This window comes from Dendrobium catenatum, unplaced genomic scaffold (assembly GCF_001605985.2).
Source record: "Dendrobium catenatum unplaced genomic scaffold, ASM160598v2 fragScaff_scaffold_1028, whole genome shotgun sequence".
NCBI lineage: Eukaryota > Viridiplantae > Streptophyta > Magnoliopsida > Asparagales > Orchidaceae > Dendrobium > Dendrobium catenatum.
In genome coordinates, this window is record NW_021319490.1 from 1,184,401 (window position 1) to 1,211,056 (window position 26,656).

General features: G+C 36.9%; 1 protein-coding gene across 1 annotated transcript; it reads left to right on the forward strand.

Moving 5' to 3' along the window:
* Window positions 1–1,979: 1,979 nt before the first annotated feature.
* LOC110114263 lies at window positions 1,980–22,499 on the forward strand. Its single transcript, XM_028698012.1, has 2 exons — window positions 1,980–2,718; window positions 22,158–22,499. Exon 1 carries the CDS (start codon window positions 2,128–2,130, stop codon window positions 2,692–2,694), a length of 567 nt encoding a protein of 188 aa, XP_028553845.1. The 5' UTR covers window positions 1,980–2,127; the 3' UTR covers window positions 2,695–2,718; window positions 22,158–22,499.
* The last annotated feature ends 4,157 nt before the right edge of the window (window positions 22,500–26,656 follow it).

Consider the following 26,656-nt stretch of genomic DNA (forward strand, 5'->3'; position numbering starts at 1 on the left):
ACAATCAGACGTATTTCTACAACAACGTTTAATTATAGTAAGTACAATAAAATAGAATCAAGACTACAAAAAATGAAACCAATTAAAAAGCATACTGAAGACACAGTTCAGAACCCGTTATTAAACCACTCAGCTCATTCCTTACCCTTTTTGTGACCTTAAAATAGTACCAAAAACAAGAATGAGCCACATTGGCCATAATTAGGGAGATCAAAGGAATCTTAAAGAGTAGGAGTCAAGTTATGTAGTGCAATGCAACATGTCAAACCTACATTGCCATTAAACAAGCATTCATGATAGTTGAACTAGGATATTAATGTGGAAACTAGAGGGAGGCAGTCCAACCGGTCAAGTGGTGTTATTCAATGCATGTTTGATTGTCGAGTGCGTCTAATAAGCATTTGTTGCTAGATGAAAAGGGGTAGCACCATCTACGTGTAGATTTCAAGTTGTGAAGAGTTGTTGATTGACAAGTGTCAAACACTGACTTAAGAAATACAAGAAACATGTTATATTTGTAGTTAGCAAGTGTTTTGATTATTGAGAGGAGATTAGTCATGAGATGCTTAAAATGAAAATGGGTGACATCACCACAATCATCGGATATCAACACAAGCAGCGTGTCATAATGGTCTTAGGACATGAAACCCTAGCAACAAGTTGCGATGAAGATGCTCCCTACCAAGAGGAGAAATGTGGTTTATATAAATAAAGAAGTTTGATTAGTAGATTGTATGAGTGCCGCTATATAGTATTGTTGCGGGCTTGAATATACGCGGCGATAGAGTTTTAACTATACGTCTTAACTTTGCATGGATATTCAGCACACACACAGAGAACACAATATTTTTTACGTGGAAAACCCTTGAAAAGGGGAAAAACCACGGGGCCTAGCCCAGTTGAAAATATTTTCACTAGACTTTGAGTAGGTTACAAAGAAGCTGAATCCCCTCTAAGGGCGATCAGATTTACAATCATTAATTGTTCAATAGGAGTCAGGTGTTAGACCCGGTGTCACTTGGAAGTTCGGGTGTTGATAGTATGATCTTGAGTAGAATGTAGGGCCTTCAATAGAACGTCGGGTCTGAACGTTGGGCCTTGAGATGGTGGTGCAACGAAGCTCCGGCGGTGATCCGGCGAGGCTTCGGCGGTGGTCCTGTGAGGTTCCTGCGGTGGTCCGGCGAGATTCCTGCAGTGGTCCGGCGAGGTTCCTGCGGTGGTCAGGCGATGTTCCGGCGGCGGTCGAGGAGGAGCTTCTTCCTTCTCTTCCTCTTTCTCTTCTCTTGCTTGGATCCCTTCTTGTGAAGAATGATGGCTCTATTTATAGATTTTTTGGAGTGGCATAGCTCATAAATAGGCGTGAGATCAGGGGCGAATAGGGAGTGGTTGAATAGACGGTCAATATCAAATCCTACGATCATGCACCGTTCGTTGGACATTTGAAGGTCTTAGAGATGTCGGAATTCGGCGATCTTGGGCTCGTTGGATTCGTCTCGTCAAGCAGTTCGATTCGTCTCGTCGAGCCGTTCGATTCGACTATAAACGGTCAAAATCGGAGACCGTTTGGTATCTCAAATTGCGGTTTGAACCTTCCAACAGCGCTTCGGGTCCATGATTCAGACCCATTTGGGCTCGGATTGGGTTGAACTTGGTGTAGTTGGGTTCGTATTTCCGAGAGGCTTAGTTTGACTATAAGCTCGCTGAAATCGGAGTTCGGGTGCTTCCGGATTTAATTTTTGAAGTTTCCAACTAGCTTTTATCTCGAGATTCGTGCTTGATCAATATAATTTTTTGATGATGTATCAAGTATTTATATGTTCATGAAGAAAATAATGCATATTGCAAGAAATAATTGGAATTAGATGATATTTATTTTAAAAATATTTTTATTTATATATTTAAAATTTATTATGTATTTATGATATTGCTATAAAATTACTGCCATATATATAAATAATTCCAGGTGGCAAATCGTGATACTCGCTCCGCAGCTGTTACGCTCTCCTCCCCCAGCTTCATTTTTCTTCTTTATAAGCAAATAGTAGCATCCGTAATCCGTCCGCCCCAACACCTTGTCTTCTGCTCATACAGATCGGCCGCCACTTCTTTCTGTACAAGAGATAGAAAATGGACGAGGGAGACCAAGTCCGCCACACCGGCGGAGCTTCAGCTTCGAACCAGCGCAGAGTGGGCGGGACAAGCATACACATCACGGCCCTTGACGGCATCACCAACGTCAACTCACTTTTCACCCTAGCCGTCTTTCTCGGCCTGGCCTGGAACCCCTACGATCCAACGGACGGTGGTGTCTCCGTCGGCGACTGCGCCGCCGGGCCGCACATCCTCGAAAACCTAGTTTCCTTTCATGTATTCTCTTTCGCTTCATTTCTGTTTTCCAGCCTCGTCGCTCTCTGCCTTAAGCAAGCCATCCGCCTCGTCCCCCCGCCCTCCCGCCCCTTGACCGACCGTGTCAACCGAGCGCTCCTCCGTGCCGGGATTATAGCTTCCGCCATCGGCTCCGTCATGGGCTGCGGGTTTCTCATGATGGCTCTTGTCAATGTCGTTCAGATCAAGCTCGGTAGGCTCGGCTGCGCCAGTGCGGCCACCATTGGTGCCATTATCCCACTCGTTACGCTCATCCCTATTGCTATGCTCATCTACATTGGGGTTATCTTCTATGCATTCACAAGCTAGTCATTGTATTACTCATCAAGGATGGTAACTCCCATGTTGACTGTTTATTTGGCTATCCTCTTAATCTGTAGTTTTATTACAATGATTATGTTAAGTTACAATGTATGTTACTCTCATCTCTAAAATTTATCAGGGCACATGAAATATGTTTCTTTATGTTACTTACTTTATTTTACCACGCGCATATGAAACTCATTAGATAGAAGTCTACACAGATTCTCTCATAAATATCCTTCAATAGATCCTTATTTCTCTAATTGTTCTTGGTAGCTCTATTTGACTCGTCTTCCTATTCAAACAGAGTCTGATCATGTTCCTTGTAGACCAATTATCGATATATCATTTAGGCCTAACATTACATCTCAGCCCTTCTCTCTCCTCTCTCTCTCTCCTCTCACTCTCTCTCTCTCTTTATCCCCCCCCCCACCCCACTCTTTCACCCTTTGGGCTTGATTAGTTTTTCTAGTGAAGTCTTGATATCATTGCATAAACAACTTCATATTCGATATCTTCTTTGGTCTTATGAGCATGAAGAATGTTGAAGACTGGAAACTAGAATAAGGATTATCTTGAAGAACATGATAAGTCCTTACACAGCAAGCGTCCTAATGACTATGCCACTTAAAACCCACTTGGAGGATCATTTAATAAGGATGATATGGGTAATCTTCAAGTGCTTTCTACAAGTTGCTCCACTTTCTCATCCCCCTCAAGAGTGAGAATCAATTATCTCTCTTAAGCTCTAACACAACACGACTCTAAGAGCTATTGCTTTAGCTCGATCTAAAGATGGCAAGCTTTATCTTCTTGTGGAGAATATTATGAATATTCTTCTTTTGTTTCGTCCATCAATGCTTTAAACTTAGCTTACGAATGCTTTATGTTTTGAACTCACGAAGGCGTAACTGCTACATAAATTCAAGATGTTGGTGCTTGCCTCATATAGTGGGAATTTAGACCCAACGACCACATTGCTCGCTTTTATAGGTGATACAATCAAATTTCATATGCTCTTCACAACTTTCAAGGAGATTGTTGCATTGGTTCTCCATCTTCTTTTATAAATTACCTCCTTTTATTTCAAGTGACAATTTATTTCTTAGTTTGCTGATGCCCAATTGACAAGCTCATTTGAACAAACACTAGGAGCTAGGAGATTCATTTCATCACTTTATTACCTGACTTCAATTTGAGATGTTTAATATGCAAGACCTAAAACCCATTGTCGCGCAAGCATCTCTTATTCAGAGCTTTTGAGAAGATCCTTTCTGTAACATGCTTGGCTTGTATCTTTCGAATATTTTGGCTGAATTTGTTGAAGTGTGCCAAGAATTAACTCAATTTAAAAGAGTATAATCACATGCGACGTTGACTTATGCCTTACTCCTAACTTGCAAGGAGATTTGTGTCTACATCCCAAGGATCATCAAAATAAGTTTCACCCTAGCATCAAGATAAGTCGGTTGAGAAGTCGCATCCCAACATTAGGGTTTCAAATGAATCGAACATTTGACGAAGTACTCATGGTTCAACTCGATTAAAGCTCGTTCGTGATCGTTCAATCAAGTAAGCAAACAAGCTTAAGAATTTTTTTTAAATAATCGATGCTTAAATAAACATTGCCATTATCAGGTTCCAAGTTTTGGATGAGAAAAGTGGATGGTTGAGTTAGGTAGTTGACAACCAACGTAAAACTTGTCGAATAATCATGACATGAATCTTTTAATACATTGTGTTAATTCTAGGGTGTTCCTGGAAGCGACATGCTGTATGTCCTTAATACAGTGAGAAGTGTGCAAAGATTGTTGCATCAATGCCCATATGCAGTTAAATAGACAATGATTCCCACATCATGGACGGATCTATGCAAAGAAGTTAGTCCATGAAATTAAAATTAGGTTAGGACCTTGAAATGTAGATTCCCTTATAAGCAAATTAATGGAATTAATTGATATTATGATTCATAGGAAGATAAATATTTTATGCATTCTGGAAACTAAATGAGTGGGAGAGAATGCTAAGAAGATTGATAGTTTAAGGTTTAAATTTTGATATTCTGATAGGTGTAGTATTAGAAATGGTATATGTATGATTACATATAAGAATTTGAAAGATAATATTGTAAAAATTGATAGAATTGGACATAAAATTATAGCTTTGAAGATTATTATTGATGATAAGATTATTAATATTATAAGTGTTTATGCTCATCAAGTAAGTTTGGATATGTATTTAAAATTAAAATTTTGGAATAATTTAGAAGAATTAATACAAATGATATCTCTTGAACAAAGAGTTTTTTTAGGGGTAGATTTAAATGGACATATTGGTAGAGAGGTAAAGGATTTTGAAAGCATTCATGGGGATTATGAGTTTGGAACGACTAATGAAGGTGGTAAGACTATATTAGATTTTGCTCTAGTTTATGATTTTGTAATACCTTATTTAAAAAAAGATATAAGCATCTCATCACTTATAAGAATGGATATGATAAGACTCATATTGATTATTTTTCTTGTAAGAAAAATAGATCGTTTAGATTGTAAAGATTGTAAAGTTATTTCAATTGATAGTCTATGTATCCAACATCGCTTATTATTTTTTAAATGTTAAGATGAAGGGGTAGAGTATGAAAATATAGTATATCGTTGTTCTAGGATTAGATGCTGGCTTTTAAAGAACTCTAATAAAAATATTTTTTAGAGTAAGATTTTCAATCTTAAGATGTTGTCGGTGCATGAGGAAGCTAATATTAAGTGGGAAATAATAGCTTGCAATATTAAGAATGTTGCAAAGGATGTATTTGGAGTAGTAAAATGAAAAGCTTTTTATAGTAAAAATAGTTGGTCGTGGAATTAAAATATGCAAGAAAAGATAAAAAATTAAGAAGCTCTGTTATAAAAATTGTTTTAGATGTAAAACTTTAAAATTTAAAAAATATATAAAGTTGTCCGTAAGGAGACTAAGAAAGTAATCTGTGATGCAAAGACTTTAGCTTTTTAATGATTTATATAATATATTAAATATGAAAGAGGGCGAAAGATATATGTATAAGCTAGCCAAATAAAGTGATAAGAGTAATAAGGATTTAGTTAGTTCAAGTGAAATGCTTTAAGGATGAAGATAAAAAAGTACTTTTTTAGAAGAGGATATTTAACAAAGGTGGATAAGATATTTTGCTAATCTTTTTAATGAAGATTGTCAACATACGATTGATTATAGTTACCTTAGCGCTCTAAATGAAAATAGAGATTTTTATTTTTATCGACGTGTTTTGCTAAAACTAGAGTTAGATAGGATTTAAAGAAAATGAAGTGTGGAAAAATTGTTGGACATAATGATATTCCAATAGAGGTGTGGAAATGCTTAGGAAATGAAGGAATTTCTTGGCTCACTAAACTTTTAAATATTATTTTGAAGACTAAAAAGATGCCAGATGTGTGGAGGATGAGTATGTTGATTCCTATCTTTAAGAATAAAGGTGATGGACAAGATTGTGCGAATTATAGAGGAATTAAGTTGATGTGTCATACTTTAAAACTATGGGAAAGAGTTATGGAGCATAGGTTACGACGTGATACTAATGTTTCTCAAAATCAAATTGGATTCATGCCGGGTAGGTCTATTTTGGAAGCCTTACATTTATTGAGAGGTTTGATGGAGAAGTATATAGAGAATAAGGAGAATCTTCATATGATTTTTATTGATTTAGAGAAAGCATATGATAAAGGTTTAAGAGAAGTGTTATAGAGTGTTCTAAAAAAGAAAGGGGTTAATAATGCTTATATTCAAGTCATTAGGGATATGTATGTTGGAGCTATTACTTGTGTTCAAACACAAGGTGGTTTGACCAAGTATTTTCCAATTTTAGTTGGATTACATCAAGGATCAGCCTTAAGCCCATATCTTTAGTCATGGATGCTCTTATTAGAGATTTGTATGAGGATGCTCCTTGGTGTATGCTTCTTGCTGACGATATTCTTCTTGTTGATAAGACTAGAGAGGGCTTTTCGTTATTAACTCGTGGACTCTTGTTACCATCGTAGCTTTACATTTATTCTTTGCATTTTCTTGAATTGATTGGTTAATCGAATCTCTCTCTTCGTTTCCTAAGCGAGTTAAAACTAAGAATTCTTAGGATCACTCTTTTATTACAAATGATAATTTTAATTTGGATTACTTTGTTCAAATTGTTCTCTATAATTTCCTAAAGTAACTCCATCGCATGTACGTTTCACATCAGGGGGTTTCGAAAATAATCGCTAGATATGCTCATGAACAAAATCGATGTAACTATTTGTTCGAAGGCTCAATAAGGCTCATTTGTTAATCTAATGAACATTTTGAAGCAGAGCTCGTTTATAGCTCGATAAGACTCATTTGTTGAAAGTTCGATAAGCACAAGATCAATCGAATATGAACTAAACACAAAGCAAACATGAGCATCAATTAATTTAAATGAATCGAGTTTGAACATTAACTGAAAAGCTCAAATCGAGCTCAAACCGAGCTTGAACAAGTAGATAATAAACGAACTTAAACATGAACAAACACCTGCTCAGCTTGGCTCGGTTTGTTTATAGTCCTAAATAGCAGCACTATAAATGGTTTAAACCTAAGAAGTAGAATGAGGAATGTTAACTTAAAAACCCTTATAAAGAGAGAGGTTGCCTTAGTGTTCAAGACAACTATCCTACACTCCTTAGTGTTCAAGTCACCTATCCTACACTCCTCTCTCGATTACCATTGGGTGAGGTTTTAGATTCCATTTGTGATAAAGAGTATATCCATCACCTATTGCTAATTCACACATTGTCATTAGTTCGTAACTTATCTTAGTATAGTGTCTTCCACAAGGGTAATGATCACTACATGAGGACTGTCACCACTTTTGAAGCCTCAATAAGGTCAAAGAGTTTGTCCTTGATGATTCAGGATAATGCCTGATGAAGACGCCCATAGATGAGAACAGGAATGAACCGGTTCTATATAGGCAATTCACATTATAGGGATAGTCTGAATGATTCTTGGCGAGCGTTGGGCTAAAGCGTCAATGTAAACAAGCCTCAGGCTGTTTTGGTCGGTATAAGTTCATGCTACTTCAAACTCGCCCCAATCTTTGGGGATGTTAGACATCTTCAGTAACTTTGAACAACCACAAACAAGGAATGCTTTTAATGATGCTGCCATCATCATTGCTTTGATTGTCAGCTAACAAATTGGTAGCATCTTGGTTGATACATGAAGTTTTGTCAACATTGTCCTTAACTTTGTTATCGATTTGATGAATTTTGAGCTTTACATGTTGACCAATTTTGGGCTCCTTAATGAATTTTTTTGGCGAGCACATGGAGACAAAAAGATAAATCGAGCTATCAATCACCTAGGAGGAAACAACCAACTTTACTCTTCAATGAATGACTTCAGCATAGTTGAAGCTTTGGTGACTTATAATGCCATGCTTGGCTGACCCTTCTCCTCTATATTTTTCATGCTATTTGTCTTTAATTATAATGATAATCATATTTCAATCTAGCGACCAAGCTCTTAATGTGTAGGTATACTTTTTGCCATCTCAAAAATGATATATGAAGGTGGTTATATTCATCTTAGAGGAAGTACTGCAACTTGAGGTCTAGAGAGGAGCTGGCCTTGAAACCTCTGGGACTATTGAAGAAGTATCCATCTCATATAAGAACCCAGCTTACAATCCTTTCATCAATGCCTCTTTCGATTTAAAACACTGAGATTAACTCACCTACTACCTTCAATCGAATATCGATGTTTTGTTAGATTCACTTTTGAAATGTGATCAAAATTGTTGTGATTGTGACATGTGGATCTTTTGTTTGAGATAATTTAATTGGTTGTTGGAGCTATGTAGGTGGATGGCTTTGTGACTTGCTGACACATGTCTATAACTGGTTCGAGGAAGTTGTTTTGCTTGGATATCTATATCATTGAGGGACTTATTGTGAAAGGAAGGCTAGGGGTGTAGGGACTTATTCTACTTGTAAATTTATAATGTTGTATTAGTCCAAAAAGCTAATGAGAAGTGAAGAATACGCTTCAATTTGCCAAGCTAAAATTAGCCCCAAGGGCAACCATCCAGTATTGTAAATAAATGCTGTAGTCGATTGAACAATTGAATTTCCTGTTATGAGCTTTCTTAATGCCTTCTAAGGTTACTATCAAGTTAAAATGCATCCCATCAGTTATGAGAATATTACTCTTTTTCACCAATGATGGGTTATACTACTACGACTTTATGTTATTTGTATTGAGAAATGCTGAGGTGACTTAACAATGAATGATGGACAATTTCTTCAAAGAAAAAGCAAAGTCCTTGTTCGACAGATCAAAAATATCTTGGGGACTTTAATCACATAGGAATTATAGAATGCATATCAATACACTCAAATGTATCTTTAAAGCAGGTTCAAGAAAGTTTTTGGGCTTCTTTTTCAATACAGAAGGCATAAAGATTAATTATGACAAAGTCCAAGCTAACTTGGAGATGTTGAAATGTGGAAGAGCTTCAACAATTTATAGGATAAATTGCATACACTTAGTCTATTCATCTTGAAATTGGTAGGCAAGTGCTCACCATTCTTCAAAGTGTGAAACATTTTCAGGGGATTGAGGAATGCAACTAGACATTTAACTGGTTGAGGTCATTTGATGGGGACATCAGCAGCGATTTTGACACATGTACCTTCAGGAGATGCCGGAGATCGACGACCACGATCATGATCTGTATTTTCATCATTTTATGTAGTAGTTTATTTTTATTTTATGTTTTTCCGTTTTTTCCCTCATGGATATTTGGTAGCTATTGTAGCCCAAGGGGCATTTTAGTCTTTTGCTTCTTTGTCATTTTGAGCCCTATTTATAAGGCCCTTTTCTCATGTAATAGTTAGTTTTGATGAATGAAAAATATTTGCTTTGTGTTCTCTTTGTGAGTGCAAACCTCCACGATCTCTTAGTGAGTTCGTAGGAGAAGCTAGATCTCTTTGTGAGTTCTAGGTTTTTCTCGTTCTACTATTTTCCTTTATTTCTCTTGGTCAATTCATCGTCGTGGAGATTCGGATTGAAGCACTTGTGGAAAACTGGAATTCACTCCTTGAATCCCTATATTTTCCATACTTCTTCCTCCCCTTGCTCTTGCCGCCGCCTCCTCCAAACAACCCCAAGCCGCCGGCCTCTTGGCATCCACTTCCCGCCGGCCGGCCACCCCACCCGTGATCCGCCCCCTTGCCCCTTCCTCTAGCCGCCGGCCGCCCCCTCCATTGAGCCCCAATTTTGAAATTTCAAATTTTCTTTGGCCATTAATTGTTTCCTAATTTAGCGCCTTAATTTACGCCATCAATTTGATTGATTTTCAATTTCAAATTTGAAATTCAAATTGTTTAAATTGATTGCCCTCCTAATTGGAAGTTTTTCTCCTTAAGAAAACTGAAATTTTATTTCAGATTTTTGTAAAATCTGAAATTGAATTGGTGGTCCCCATTGCATTAAAACCCAAGCCCCTCTCTCCTAGTTATGTGGCCGGCCCCTTAATGGCCCCCTCTCTCTCTCCTAATCACCTTAATAGCTCCACAAATTCAGCCCAAATCCCCCTCTCTTTACAACCAACAGGATCAGTTTTGTGATCCTTTTCCTCGTGCTAAAACTATAATTGAGCCCGCATGAACCAAACATATCGCAATTAAACAGCATTTTATTAGCTTGAGAAGGCATCAGGGAAGCATAAATAGAAGTGTATCCATTATTGGCAATGGAAATTCTCACAAACCCTTCCTTTACCATGGATCGAAGGTTCTACTTTGCTTAATCTATTTTACATCCTTACTATTAACCATTTGGGCCTTCAAAAGATGTCAATGGTTTCTTCTATCCTCGGCAATGGATTCTACTTTACCGCCCCTTCATAAGGATTATTTTGTTAAAATTGCTCTCTTTAATTTCTTAAAGTAACTCCATCGCATGTTTGTTTCACATCATCATTACTCTCTTCTTTGCTTCTTTTCCAAAGCCCACAACCTTATGAAGACATGCTCCTTCATCTCAGAGTGGGCGAGGAGGCAATCAACCTTTTTTTATTAAAAAAGGTGTATAGTAGAAATACTAGTCAACTATGTCAGTAACATTCTCTTAGGGGCTGAATTTAGATATCATATTACGTAGAAACTTGCCTAGTGCTAGACTGCTAGTCATCACTACCTGATAATTTCCTCCATACATTCAAGCTCTTGCCATACTAGTCATCTTTGACCATCCTTTAAAAGTTCTACTCTTGAAGCCAGATCATTATGGCATACGTCTCAAATTTTTATTGAGCTTAGAGAATTCATCTCTCTTATGTGACAAGGATTTCCATCAAATTACAAGAATTGGTTGACTTCTTGGCCAACTTCACATTCCCCATAGTTGAAAAGATCAAGAACCATGAAAAACCTATTTTGGACCCTCTTTGTTGATCTCGTTGTAGGGGGACACGGAGTAAGAATTGGGATTGTGCTTAAAAGTTTAGCAAAAATTATTTTGACACATATAGTTCGAACATGCTCCTAATCGCTAAAAGCCAAGTAGAGCTTGAGCCTCTGTCAACCAACTTGCATCTTCTTTTGGGAGTTAGCCCCAAACATTTAGCCACTTTTTTTTCTCGGTTGATTTTCAATCAAGTTAAGGAAGAAAAATATGATGAGGATCCCATCATGCAAAAATCTCTTTAAAATGCTAAAAAAGATCAACAAATTTGAATGATTTCAAAGGAAAAAATCCCTCAAGACTGGAAACAACTCATTAACTATAATTGATAATCGGGCGCGAATCTCGATGCAAAATCAAATTGGAAACTTCAAAAATTAATTCAGAGACCATCCGAACTCCGATTTCAGCAAACTTACAGTCAAACTGAGCATCTCGGAAATACAAACCCAACAACACTAAATTCAACCCAATCCGAGCCCAAATGGGTCCAAATCAGGGACCCGAAATACTATTGGAAGGTTCAAACCACAATTTGGATTACCAAACGGTTTACAAACATAACAAGCTTATACTCGAATCGAGCGGATCGACGAGACGAATCCAACGAGCCCAAGATCACCAAATTCCGACATCATTAAGGTCTTCAAATGTCTAAAGAATGGTGCATGATCAAGGGATTCAACATCGGCCGTTCATCTGATCACTCCCCATTTACCCTTGATCTCTCACATATTTACGCGCCATGCCACTCCATAAATCTATAAATAAAGCTCCCTCTCCTCTTGAGGGAGGACCCCCCGGAAGCTTAAGGAAAAAAGAGAGAGATCAGAGATTGCTCTTGCTTCCTTGCCTCTTGATCACCGCCGAAGTTTCGTCGGACCACCACTTGAGGCCCTCACCTCCACCGGACCACCGCCTAACGACGTTGCTCCGCCGGACCACCACTTAAGGCCCTCACCTCCGCCGGACCACCGCCTGACGCCGTTGCTCCGCCAAACCACCTCTTGAGGTCCTCAACTCCGCCGGATCACCGCCTGACGCCGTTGCTCCGCTGAACCACCACTTGAGGCCCTCACCTCTGCCGGACCACCGCCTGACGTCGTTGCTCTGCCGAATCACCACTTCAGGCCCTCACCTCCGCCGGACCACCGCCTGACGCCGTTGCTCCGTCGAACCACCACTTGAGGTCCTCACCTCCATCGGACCACCGTCTGATGCCGTTGCTTCGCCGAACCACCACTTGAGGCTCTCACCTCCACCGGACCACCGCTTGATGCCCTTGCTCCGTCGAACCACCACTTAAGGCCCTCACCTCCACTGGACCACCGCCTGACCCCGTTGCTCCGTCAGACATCACCTGAGACCCGGACTTCTGCCGGACCACCATCTGAGGCCCGAACTTCCACTGGACCACTGCTTGAGGCCCGAATTTCCATCGTACCACCACTTGAGACTCTATGCTCCAACAGGCCACTACCTGAAGCTCGGACTTCCGCCAGAATGTCACTTGATGCCCCGAGCTCCACCAGGCCATCACCTGACGCCCGGAGTTCTACCAAAGTACCATACTTCTACTACGGTCTTTCAGACTCCTATCTCCTGCCGACTATGGTCCTCCCGACCTCCGTCGCCTACTATGGTCACTCCAACCTCGATCACCAGACAACGGTCTTTCAGACCCCGGTCTTCTGCCAACTATGGTCTTTCAGACTCCTATCTCCTGCCGACTACGATCCTCCCGACCTCCGTCTTCTACTACGGTCCTTCCGACTTTCATCACCAGACAATGGTCTTTCAGACCCCGATCTCCTGCCGACTACGGTCCTCACGACCTCTGTCGCCTATTACGGTCCTTTTGATCTACATCGCCAGACAATGGACTTCCTGACCCTAATCTCCTACCAACTACGGTCTTTCGGACCCCCGTCTCGTGCCAACTACGGCCTTTCCAACCAAACAAACATGTATATTATTGTAACTCCCGCTATGTAATGCGCTCTATATGATGTACATTTGTAATATCAAGCCAAGGCCTTCTCCCAAGGAAGGGCCTCATTTGTAATCGACTGCAAATACTAGTGGATTCATTCAAACTGGGCGAGGCCCCGTGGTTTTTCTCCCTTTTTCAGGGGTTTCCACGTAAAAACTCTGGTGTCTCTTATGAATGCTACACCCTCTCTCTTATTTGATTGTGTGCTGGATCTTCGTATAATGCTAAGATGTTAAACTATATATTTTCTCTACCGCCGCGAATACTCCAGGACGCAACAATAATGTTGCACTAACCTCATGTCATAGCAAGAGGTTTCTTCTCAGCTTTTCTTCTCTCATTCTTACGGTCCAGCACTTCAATTTTTGCCGTTGTTTTGCCTCTCACCTGCAGACCAGCAGCAGTTCACCATCAGGGGCACCTTCTGCAAACTGCAAGCCATCTACCTTGAGGCTTGCCGTTCTTCTTCCACTCCAACAGCAACAACCTGCTGTTGTTCTTCTACTCCTTGGGTCAATCTTCAACCACAGCCCCAAGAAACTCCTTCCGCCATCCACAAGTCTTCATCCAGGCTCAGCTACCACTCACAAATTGCCTCCGCAGCCCTCTTTAGCCACTGCTTCCAACCAAGAACCTGTCTTGATGGGTCATTCAGCCTTCTTTCCAGCCACCAGACCTTGTCACATTCGATTTTTAACAATTCTACCTCGTTTCAGGCACTGTTTGTCTCAAGAATTGTAGTTTTAAGACCCACAATTTCAAGACCAAACAGCTGCAGCTTTTTTTAGAGACCCGCAGTTTTTGCATTCAAGAACATTACTAAAATTCTATCTGCTGTTTTTTTCAAGACCTACTGATTCTTGCCATCAATCAGTCCACCTCTTGCAAATTTTCTTTTCAAGACCACATCAGGTTCTTCGTTTCTTTGATTCTCTTACTTATTTTGCATTTTCAAATGCATATTTCTACTATATCTTCTTTATTTGTTACAGGTACCAATTTTTTTGTTCTCAAGAATTGCATATTTCCAATTTCTATCATCTTAGGGCCCATCACCATGAAGAATTCTGATTTGGCTGATGCATTACGATCCATGCAATCTCGTCAAGAATCCCAATTTTCAGAAATTTAGAAATCACTACATCAAGCAAATGTTCAATTTGTTTTCATTGGCTCATCCCTTCAGCAAATCCATTCTTTCATGGATTCCGTAGACAATAAACTTGATAATATGTGTATTGACCGTCCACATACTCCACTCTATCAAGATTCTTCTTCTTCTGCCGGCATTCTTGGTTCCATCGACCGAATCCCTTCTCCGCAACCGCCACCTTGCCCCCAACATGTTTCTCTTTTCTTACACATTATCTACCATTATCCAATTCTACCTTACTCAAACAATCTCAAAATTTGTTTCATCCATCACTAGGTTTATCTCAACCAGTGCCATTGACCATCATATTCATCTTCCATCCTTATATCAACCAGTTAGCATCTATCATTTTCAATCTCCACATTTTCAAAAAAATGCTATGGAACAATTAATTTCTGAAATGCTTCACTCCAAGTAACTTCCCACATACCATCTTTTCTAAGGCTTAGATTTCTTTCACTCTGGGATTTTGAGAGCCTCATGAATGTTTTTTGAAATAGCATTTTATCAAGGGAAGTGACAAAACACAAAATCTAGGTAAAACCATTGTTAGTCATGGAATCATAGCTTGGTCGTTTGTTGTATTACTGATATGAATCCAATCTCCTCATAGCAAAAACAACAAACGAAGAGAAAACGCAGCAAAAATCAATGAGAAAGATTTTTATGTTGGCAAAACAAATCAAGATACAAGTTGATCTACTATTCGAAAAATAGATCAACTCTCCATAAACCCTAGGTGCTACTAGGAACAACTCCAAAGAAAACTACAACAAAATACAATTCACATAATAAAAATAAAATAATCCAATTAACCCTAATATAAACCTTCATATTTACCTCCCAAATCTGAATTAAAATCAGCCATCTAAAACAAAATATTGGAAAGGTTTGTCTATTTAATTGTGATAGGAACTATGATTATGTTTAGCTAAATGAAAAACTTACAAGTGAAAGTCTTTTCAATTTTTGTTGATGAATAGAAAATAATTATTTATTTAAGGTAGGTAAAATTTAGGTGTTTTAGGTGATGGTGTTAAAGTTAGACATTGCTATCATATTTGAAGTACATTTGAGCACTATCAATCATCCTTTTTAAGTTTAAGTCCTAAAAGTGACAAATTATATGAGAAAATTGCAACACAAAATTTATCTCGTGTGTGTTTGTTGTTTGATAACAAATTGCAATATAGTTTTGACATTAAAAGCACATTCAAGTATAAGATCTTTTAAGAGAATGGACAATTTATTCCAGTCACTTTTATAATGCCACATCTATAATCTGGATATTATAATTTTTTTGGCATGGGGGTTGTAATTTTAGAAGATATTTTTTTCTCCTGTCATATAATATGATGCTCCCGAGTCTACTATCGAAATATGATTTTTCTTCTTTTTTTTCACGAGGACATCTAAAAATTACGTTTTTAACAATCAAGTTTATTCCAGTGATGTTCCAAAATAACTTTTTATCTAGGAAATAGTTATTTATCTTCTGCTTGTTGTCCAGCTGGTTAAAAGAGGAATCGGAGAGAGCTATTCTGATTTGTCTTTATTGTTAAATATCTTTGAAAATTTTTAATCCAGTATTTCATTATGGTTTATCCATATTTTATATGTGGATTTTTTATTTTGAACTTGATTGCAAAAGTTAGAGTTTCCAGCTTCATAAACATTGACTTTTTGTGGCAGTTACCATCTTCTTTATAGGAGGATCCTTAAGATATTTTTTACCACAACTGTTAGATAAATATTGGCTGTTGGTGAAGGACCCGTCAATTTGGATGAGGGACCATTGACCTCATAGGAAGTAGAACTTTAATGGATCTGATACTATCTTGAAAATTATAATAAGATAAGAGAGTAAAAATGGGAGATTTTATGATTGAATTTTATTCCATTTTTTATGCAAACAAAATCTTAGTTGTATATAAATAGGTGGATAAATAATTGTAAAAATAAATAAATAAATTTGAATGCCGGTCTTTAATTTTGGAATCTTGAACTAACTACACAATGTAAAGATATTGCCCATGGATTGTAGGATTGTGGTGAATGGAAGGTTGTTATCTATGGATTATTAGATTGTTGTATATAGAAAGTTATTGTTCATCAACTTTTTATTCTTTGTTTCTTCATTTAAAAAAAAAAGTAATCTTATTGAGAAAGTTAAATCATAATATACGTATGGATTTATCCATGAATACTACTTTAAAAAGTATGGTCAATAATTTATTATATTTTACTTTTCAATCATTTGATTTTTTTTTCTTTAAATTTTTGACCATCCATATGATAGTCACATTTGTATGGATTAATTGTTATTTAAAAAATATTGAATCTGTTTAATCTAATTTTTATATTTTGTAGGCATTTGTTTTATTTCTTTGGTCTAGTTTTTTTTTTTAATTTACAAATTTATAAACGTAACCTTAGAAAGTTAAATCTTGTCAATATACTTATTAATTGATCCATGAGTACTATCTTCAAGAAAACAAGATGGTTAAAATGCCATATATTTGGTTGAATCCAAAATTGCATAATTCATTATGTTTCATTTTTAAATAATTTGAATTATTTATTGTTTATCAATTAACATGTTTGTAAAAATTCTATCATTATCCATGCATACATCATATATTATCACATTACTAATATTCATGATTTATATGAAGATATTTGTTGTTAACAATGTCCTATGTCTGAATGATATATGAATAGAAGCTATATAATGAAAAATGATGATAAGTTAATGATATGTTTAAATTAGCAAATTTTCTCCATGAACTTGAGGAAATTAATTCATAGAGAAACATCATCATATAAAACTATGCAACAAATTTGGACAAATGTTTACATATTATAAGTTCAAGAAAGTTATAGCATTAGTGGATCTTTTTAATGTATCTAATCTAATTGTATACTATAAACTACCAACCGGTGCTTTGAATTTTTCTCTTTTGCTATCCCCTCATTCAAAATTCATATATAATGCATAATATGTACTATATTGCACCGATACGGATACGGCGACACGGATACGATACGATACGGATACGGGACACGTCAATTCTTAAAAATACAGGATACGAGTACGGCGCGGACACGGCATTATAATTTATAAATCATACATAAAAATTAAGAAAGCAATCAAAACATAATATTTGAAATTACAAAAAAAATGAAAACAACATCATTTGTAGCATTGTAGCTTATAATATCAAAATATAAGTAAGTATTAAATGTCTAGTACAACAACAAAAGCATAAACATAAATTATCTATCACATGAAGTTTCAACTATTCAATAGAAGGAATGATATAATTATCTTCTTCATTGATTTGTCTTTGAACTTCCATATCATCTTCAATAAATATCATAGCTTCTAATTCAGGCTCATCAAGTGAAAGATTAATAATTTTTAATATTTTCATATCATCAAGAGACTCAAATCCATCTCGGAAATGAGAGAATCTTGCTCGCAACCGCGAAAGTTAATACGACACGTCTTTTTTTTTTCGGATTTCTTTTTGTTTTTCAGCGGACACACGTATCGGATACGCATGTCCTTTTGAAATTAAATAGTATTTCAATTGGATACGGCTTTAGCGTATCCGACACGTATCGGTGGAGCATCGGAGGCGTATCCGTGTATCGGATAAATCACGCCTTCATAAATAGGTGTATCGGTGTAACATAGAATATGTATAATTCTGAGGTGGCTATATTATCTTATGGTTGAAGGTACAAGAACAACTTCAAGTATTTATCTCGCTATGTGGGGTTGGTTAAATGAATCTTTTTCTCCATTATGTCCTGTTAAGAGTCAAATTCTCATTTAAATCTAATAAAAAAGATGTCCTTTCTAATATTTTTTAACCAAGTCTTCTTAGGTCTACCTCTATCTTTTTTAATATAGGTCAAATCTAATACATCTACTCTCCTAATTAGATCATCGAAAGGCCGACGTTTTATGTGGCTAAACCATCTAAGACGACTCTCTCTAATCTTATCTGGCACTGGAGCCACTCTAACCTTTTCACATATATACTCGTTTCGCATTCTATCTCTAAGAGTGAAGCCACTCATCCACCTAAGCATCCTCATCTTTGCAACACTTAACTTAATTTTATACTTCTCTTTTAATGGCCAACATTCTACACCGTAAAATATTGCAAGTCTCACAAGCATCTTATAGAATTTTTCCTTAAGTTGAGGGGCTCTTTTCTATCACATAATAGGCTCGATGCATTCCTCCACTTCAACCATCCAAGGTGAATTCTACTAATAATATCCTCATCTATTTCACCTCACTTTGAACACTAGACTCCGAGATATCTAAAAAATATACTCTTATAAATGACTTGATTGCCCAAAGTTACAATCCCACCCACTATATCTATTACTACTAAAATTACATTTTATATATTTAATTAAATGAATATTTTTCTCCATTATGTCCTGTTAAGAGTCAAATTCTCATTTAAATCTAATAAAAAGAGGTCATTTCTAATATTTTTTAACCAAGCCTTCTTAGATCTACCTCTATCTTTTTTAATATAGGTCAAATCTAATAGATCTACTCTTCTAATTAGATCATCGAAAGGCCGACGTTTTATGTGACTAAACCATCTAAGACGACTCTCTCTAATTTTATCTGGCACTGGAGCCACTCTAACCTTTTCACATTTATACTCGTTTCGTATTATGTCTCTAAGAGTGAAGCCACTCATCCACCTGAGCATCCTCATCTTTGCAACACTTAACTTAATTTTATACTTCTCTTTTAATGGCCAACATTCTACACCATAAAATATTGCAAGTCTCACAAGCATCTTATAGAATTTTCCCTTAAGTTGAGGGGCTCTTTTCTATCACATAATAGGCTCGATGCATTCCTCCACTTCAACCATCCAAGTTGAATTCTACTAATAATATCCTCATCTATTTCACCTCACTTTGAACACTAGACTCCGAGATATCTAAAACATGTACTCTTATAAATGTCTTGATTGCCCAAAGTTACAATCCCACCCACTATATCTATTACTACTACAATTACACTTTATATATTTAATTAAATGAATCTTTTTTCTCCATTATGTCATGTTAAGAGTCAAATTTTTATTTAAATCTAATAAAAAAGAGGTCATTTCTAATATGTTTTAACCAAGTCTTCTTAGGTCTACCTCTATCTTTTTTAATATAGGTCAAATCTAATACATTTACTCTCCTAATTAGATCATCGAAAGGCCTACATTTTATGTGACTAAACCATCTAAGACGACTCTCTCTAATCTTATCTGGCACTGGAGCCACTCTAACCTTTTCACATATATACTCGCTTCGCATTCTGTCTCTAAGAGTGAAGCCACTCATCCACATGAGCATCCTCATCTTTGCAACACTTAACTTAATTTTATACTTCTCTTTTAATGGCCAACATTCTACACCATAAAATATTGCAAGTCTCACAAGCATCTTATAGAATTTTCCCTTAAGTTGAGGGGCTCTTTTCAATCACATAATAGGCTCGATGCATTCCTCCACTTCAACCATCCAAGTTGAATTCTACTAATAATACTCATCTATTTCACCTCACTTTGAACACTAGACTCCGAGTATCTAAAACATATACTCTTATAAATGACTTGATTGCCCAAAGTTACAATCCCACCCACTATATATATTACTACTAAAATTGCACTTTATACATTTAATTTTAGATTTACTTAAACGAAAATATTTAGACTCTAAGGTTGACCAACATAATTCAAGTTTACCTTCAACTCCCAATCTAGTTTTATCAACAATAAGAATATCATAAGAAAAAAGCACCCACCAGGATACATCCTCTTGCAAATGTCTAGTAAGAATATCCATGACTAAAGGAAAAAGATACGGGCTTAAAGTTTTATGTGTGGAATCTGATTGTGTTGATCAACTAATTATTCATTTGTTTTGGACCTCAAAGCTTGTCGTGTACACTGGGGGTGCGAAGGGTTTACCCTCTGCTTGGGTTTAGGTGCTTTACAAACGTAAATTTTTTCCCCGTACAACGATCCGGCGCTGCGTACCCCAGCACTGAATGACAGAGAGAAGAACGCCATAATGGTTGAAGACAGAGGCTTGAGTGCCGCTAGGGGTGCAAACGAGTCGAGTCTAGCTAGAGTCAGGGGATGTTCGAGTCCAGCTCGACTTTGAAAATCTGAGCTCAAGCTCAAAAGTCGAGCTCGACTCGACAAGAAAAAAAGCTCGTCGAGTCCATCCGTCATGCCCGTCGCGTCCATTTGTCATCGCTGTCGTGTCCATCCGTCATCTGTTGCGTCCATTTGGCAGTCCGTCGTGTCGGCTTGCAGCGATGCTGGTCCATCGTCCGTTTGTTCATGTCTTCGTCAGCGCTATCGCGACTCGCGAGCTGTTTGAAGTTCGTCTGTTTGCCTCGTCTTCGCAAGCGATGCAGCCGATGCTATTCCATTATCCGTCCATTCGTGTCTTTGTCGGTGCCGTCGCAAGCTATTCGAAGTTCGTCAGTTTGCATCATCTTCCGAACCTCCATCTTCGCCGTCTCCCTTCACGTCAGCGAATTCTCTTTCCCGCCGGCTAGTGTCCATCTCGAGTTGCTCGATGAGCTCGCAAGCAGAGTAGAGGGTTGTTCGAGCTCGATTAACTGTCGAGCTCGAAATTTTGATCGAGCTTGATAAGCTTGGCTCATCGAGCCTGTTATTGAGTTGAGCTCGAGCTGTCTCGCGAGTCGGCTTGACTCATTTGCACCCCTAAGCTCCGCAACGCTTCAAACTGGCGTCGCAGTGCTAGGAGTCAGACTGGACGGTTTTTTTTCTTGTTTTCTGAGAGGTTGCGTCCCTTGGAGTTTATTTACTTGGCTTTGTCTGATATTTTTAGTGAGGGCAAGAGTGAGAATGGTGCATGTAAGAAGAGAAGCAATGTGTGTGTGAGAGAGAGATTTCTACTTATTTCTCACAATTTTCATAGTGAATTTCTTGGTGTGGTGTGGCTTTATGGTTGTTTCCCTATTTTGTATTTTTCCACGTTAAATCCTTGTGTCCTTCACTTTTTGTTGCTTTACTTTCTTGCTTGCTTCATCATTGTGGTGTTGACTCCTCATCTTCCCCAACATAAAGTTGATCCTTGATGTAATCCAACTGAAAAGGAAAGTACTTTGTTAAAATACCTTGTGTTTGAACATAAGTAACAACTTCTACATATGTATCCTTAAGAACTTAAATATAAGCATTATTAATCTTTTTTTTTTTAGAAACTTTATCAAATGCTCTTTCTAAATCAATAGATATCGTATAGATCCTACTTATCCTCTCTATACTTCTCCATCAATGTTATGGTTGAAGCTATAATGGTGTAATGAAATTGAATCCCTTATTAATTGTGAGTATTAGAAGTATTTTGTATAGTGGCAAGATACGCATGTATGGGATGAGTCATTGATATCTCTGTAGGAAATCCATAGGTAAGCTTGTTTTTATAGGATTAGTATCAACTAAATAAATCATCTGAGTCAAATTTTCTCAACCCAAACAGAATTTATGTAAATCACAAAGTCCATAATCGTCAAAATGAAAAAATGTTTGCATTATGGAAACCAATTTTAAATGTGAACTTCAAAAATTTGAAATTTGAAATTTATTTGTAATCAACCGTTGAGTCTTCGCTCTGTGGGAGTCTTTATTTATATGCAAATGATCTTACACTATTAAGATTTTAGTGTTAGCTTTAGTTGCTATATTACTGATTCTATTTCTAATAATTCCTCTGTTTTTATCTACTGTTTATTCTGTATTTCTTTCCCAGAACTGTACTAAGAGTAGCAATTGCGGTTAAAGGCTGAGGATTCTTGGCGGTGCTTTCTATTATAGCCTTTTCTTCTGGCTTGCTCGCGGATCCTGCTGCTAGTTGCCTTGTGAGTTTTCTAGATTACACTATTCTATTGCCGTCCATATTGGGAATTTTTTTTTTCTATTGTTCAACTCTCCTTTAGTGGCTGCTTTTTATAAGATGTAATCTGATTTTATTTTGCAATTATAAATGAGTTTTTGGCATCAAAAAGATTTTTATACTGAGCAAATAGCACATATTGGGGTTCAACTTGATCAAATATGACACTTAAAATTTAGAAAGAAACTCTTTGAGTAAGTGTGAGGCTTGTTTTAAAATGATTGATTTCTTTTTTATGTTTTTTTTTCTTTTATTCACCTCATCTTTTCCGTTTTTGATTGAAAGTGATATTTTGTTTTGTCAGATCAGTGACAATTCAAAACTATTTTCTGTTCTGTGAAATTTCAATAATGTGATGTGCATGACTTTTGTGATCTTCACTTACAGGTCTGAAATTTTCAATTTTTTCAGTTTTCATCAATTTTAGTAAAATAATTATTTAAGATTAATAGTTTGCATAATTCTAAATTTACATATTTAATACCTTGCTTTCTATATCGTGTTAGTCTCTTAGATCTATATTCAAAGACCCCGGCACCCGGAAAGAAGCATGGAACCCCCCCCGCCCCCCCCCCCCCCCCAAAAAAAAAGAGTGATATGGGCAGTTCTCGATTATGTTCATGATCAGAAATGACCATTCTTTCTATCTCCCATATGCTTATTAGGCAATATAGTTTGAGTTGTTTTAAGGAAAAAAAAATGAAAATATTTCAACTTAAACTTTGTTGGTTTGAGAACATTGAGCGAATACATGAACACAGTTATGAATTCTATCCTCCTGTTTAGGGGTGTCAATTTCGGGTCACAGGTCAAATTCTGATCGAACCCAAAACTAACCCAGTGCTATTCGGGTCAACTTGAATCCGACCCATTTTGACAAACGGGTCGGTTTTTTGGACCTGAACTCGACCCGCTTCAGGTTCGGGTCAACCCGACACAGCGTGAATGACCCGGGACCGTGAAACAATTGCTAATTTTTGGGTCAAAAAAATGGGTCAATCACGCTTTTCGGGCAAAAAAAGTGTCGAAAACGGATCAATCTCAGGTTTTCGGGTAAAAAACGGGTGTTCAGGTAAAAAACGGGTCAATTTCGGGTCAAAGGGTCAACCTGAACCCGACCCGTTTTTTGAAAATGGTCAAATTGTTGAACCCGAACCCGACTGATTTTAGGTCCGGGTTGAACCTAACCCGGAATTTTCGGGTCGGGTTCGAGTCGGATTTTCGGGTCGTGTCAAATATTGACACCCCTACTTCTGTTTGAGGAATGTAGTAACTTCTCCATACTCTTTACATGGTTCTCAAGTCATATTTCAATAGAAATCTTCAGCATCTTGCATTATGATTCATCAGTGTATCTATTTCCTGGAAATTAAGTAATTTCTAGGAAAAGTAAAGCCGTGATGATGTCGGGGTAATTGCTCCATGCTCTGTACATGATTCTCAAGTCATATTTTACTTTAGAATAAATGAAGTGGTTAATCAAGTTGATATGCTTTGCAATAATTAGTTTCCTTAACTGTACTGGTTCATGTGCTGCGAAAGACAGTTGTTTCTTTGAATACAATATCTCAGTGAGGATATTCAATGGCAAATATTTACTCTTTGCCAGGACTTAGCTGCTAGCTGTGAACTGCACTTCTAGCCAGTGTGTTTAGCTGTCTTGTTGGTAGCATGAGCTGGCTTTTAGCATTTAGTCTCAAAAATTATTGAAAAAATCCTTGAGTTAGGATATCATCACCTAATTTTGGTCAAATAGATCTCTAAGTCATTAAATTTATCTTAAGATGGTATAATATGTAGAGAATTCATAAAAACTGTATTGTATTCAACTAAACATAAATCCAACGGTACATGAGAGAGAGAGAGAGAGAGAGAGAGAGAGAGAGAGAGAGAGAGAGAGAGAGAGAGATTATCAAAAGAAGAGAATGATTGCCGGTGTGAAAGGATTTATGGTTTAGTGGCTGGAGAATGGTACTTTTGAAGATCATAAATTTGAGTCACATCTTTGAAATTTATCACTAATCATTTAAAAATAAATAAATGGAGAATGGATAACTTGGTCTAACTTGGTGGAAAGGCGGCTATATGGATGGTGGCTGCTATTTTGGGCTTCTTGTGATTGGTGAGTGGGATGGGAACTGATCCCAAAAGATTGGAGCCATGGATCAGGGTAGGGTGTTAATATATAACTTCAAACAGAGTTATAAATGATCTGAAACTACTAGTGTCAGGAGATTGATAGAAAATTTCATTAATCAGTAGACGCTCAGCAATTTAGGTTTCGTTTGTGACAACTTTCTTACTGCTTTATTAAAATTTTTGTGCAAAAAAAATTGTTTTAAGAAGCAGTAAAAAAGCTGTCCCAAATGAAGTCTTGATAGTCTTGGTAAGTTGCTTCTGCCCCTTGAGGTTCCAAAAGAGAAGTTGGTATAATCTTGCTTTTCAAGGGCCACAAAACCAACTAGAGGGTAGCTGAAAGACTAATGACCTTGATGGTTGACATGATTGGAGCGATCCATTGAAGTGATGCTCTGCTGTTATGGCCACTAATGACAGAAAATATAAGGTGACAATATCATCATTTGACTTGAGCCTGAGTAATTAATCAAATCTCAGCTTGCTGTTGAGTTAAATTTTATGAGTCTTAGTCAGCTCATAAGTTGGCTTATTTTATATAATTTTGATTCTAGTAGCTGTTGAAATAAAATGACTTGAATAAAAATTAGGAGAAATAACCAGAAATCATTTGAGGGGTTTTTTGGTTGTAAGTATTTGTAGTGGAAAATTATATCAAATGCATGGTATTTAAATTTTTCTATGTTTAGTTAAAAGAAAAGCTAATGCATATTAATAATTTGGGGTATCTGAAGTTTCTTATTTAGTTTATTGTCAATATATTTAGAATTCATCTAATTTGATTGAATTTCAATTACATTGAAATGTGAATTGTCGCCTACCGACAATAGCTGCCGCTTGCCACAATCAATAAGTCGCCAGTCATTGTTGTTGTCAGCCGTCGTTGCGACCACTAAGGACCACCGTTCATTGTTCCTCACAATCATGGTCGTCGCCTGACACCACCACCACACACCACCGCCATATTTTAAGTATAGGTTTCACTTGCAAACAATATAAAACCAACAAAATAGTTCAAATACATAATTTTATTTTACATTATATTCTGAAAGCATTGGATTTTCAAATACTTCAACTTAAAACAACGTTCGACAAGAACAATATTTTATCTTTACACACTTGAAATATAATATATTTGAAGCACGTCTTATATAGCCTCACAATTTGACGAGTAATTCAAATTTGACTCATCAACTCATCAAACTAGCTCAAGCTTACGAGTTGGCTCGACCCAATCACACCTTTTATCTGAACACATCTTTGTGGTCCTTTTTGTCTAATCAGTGTAGCTTTCGGTTGAATTGCGTGAGCATGAAGAATTGGTTGCTTCCATGGAAAGCTATGAGCACAAACGAGTTAGGCCAACTACAATATTATTTTCTTAGTCTCACGTCAAAGTCTCCGACCACTTAAAGTAGTTGCTGGGCTAATCCATAGCACAAAGTTTGCTTTGCTGTAACTCAGCCGATCGAAATTCTCAACCTACTTAGCCTATTTTTCTTCAGCCATGTACTTTTCATAAAGTCCCAGATAGAATTCTCATGATTTTTTTTTTCTTTTTGGGTAACAAACAATTAGCGTTTGGTGGTGCAGAATACTATGAAGTTGGAAATTGCCACAGCAGATAATAATTCGGTTAACAAGAACCTTAACGGCTTCCCATGGCATGTCGGTTATTTATGATAAGTGGAAGGCCATATATTAATAGTGTAATATTATGCTAATATTTTTTGAATAATATTTTGTGATATTTGAGCTCAGTGGTGTCAAATAGGTTAACGAGTCAAATTTAGATTCATTCTAAAATTGAGTCTGATCTAAAACAAGTTGACCCGAACAAGTTCACAGGTCGGGTTCAGATCCGTTCTAAAAAATAAGATAAAAAAAAAAGATTAAATGGGTCACTTTCGGGTCAAATTTGAGTTTGTGGGTTAATCTGAATCCAACTTGCCAAATAAACGGGTTGAAATTTCATATTCAAATCTGACTAATTTATTAAACTGTTCAAGCCGAATTCAAAATTTTCAGATTGGATTTGTCGAGTTGGGTCATTTATTAACACTCATTTTAGCTCTATTTTATCATCATCATCATCATTGGTTACTCTATTGATTATTTGGCTTTATTTTAACAAAGCATCTAATCAAACAAAACATTAGGCTTAATAATAGTGTCATTTATTAAAGAAATCATATAAAAATAAACTTGGAGATGATTTT

Coding starts and splice junctions, on each gene's coding strand:
- LOC110114263 (XM_028698012.1), top strand. CDS start 2,128: ATGGACGAGGGAGACCAAGTCCGCCACACCGGCGGAGCTTCAGCTTCG.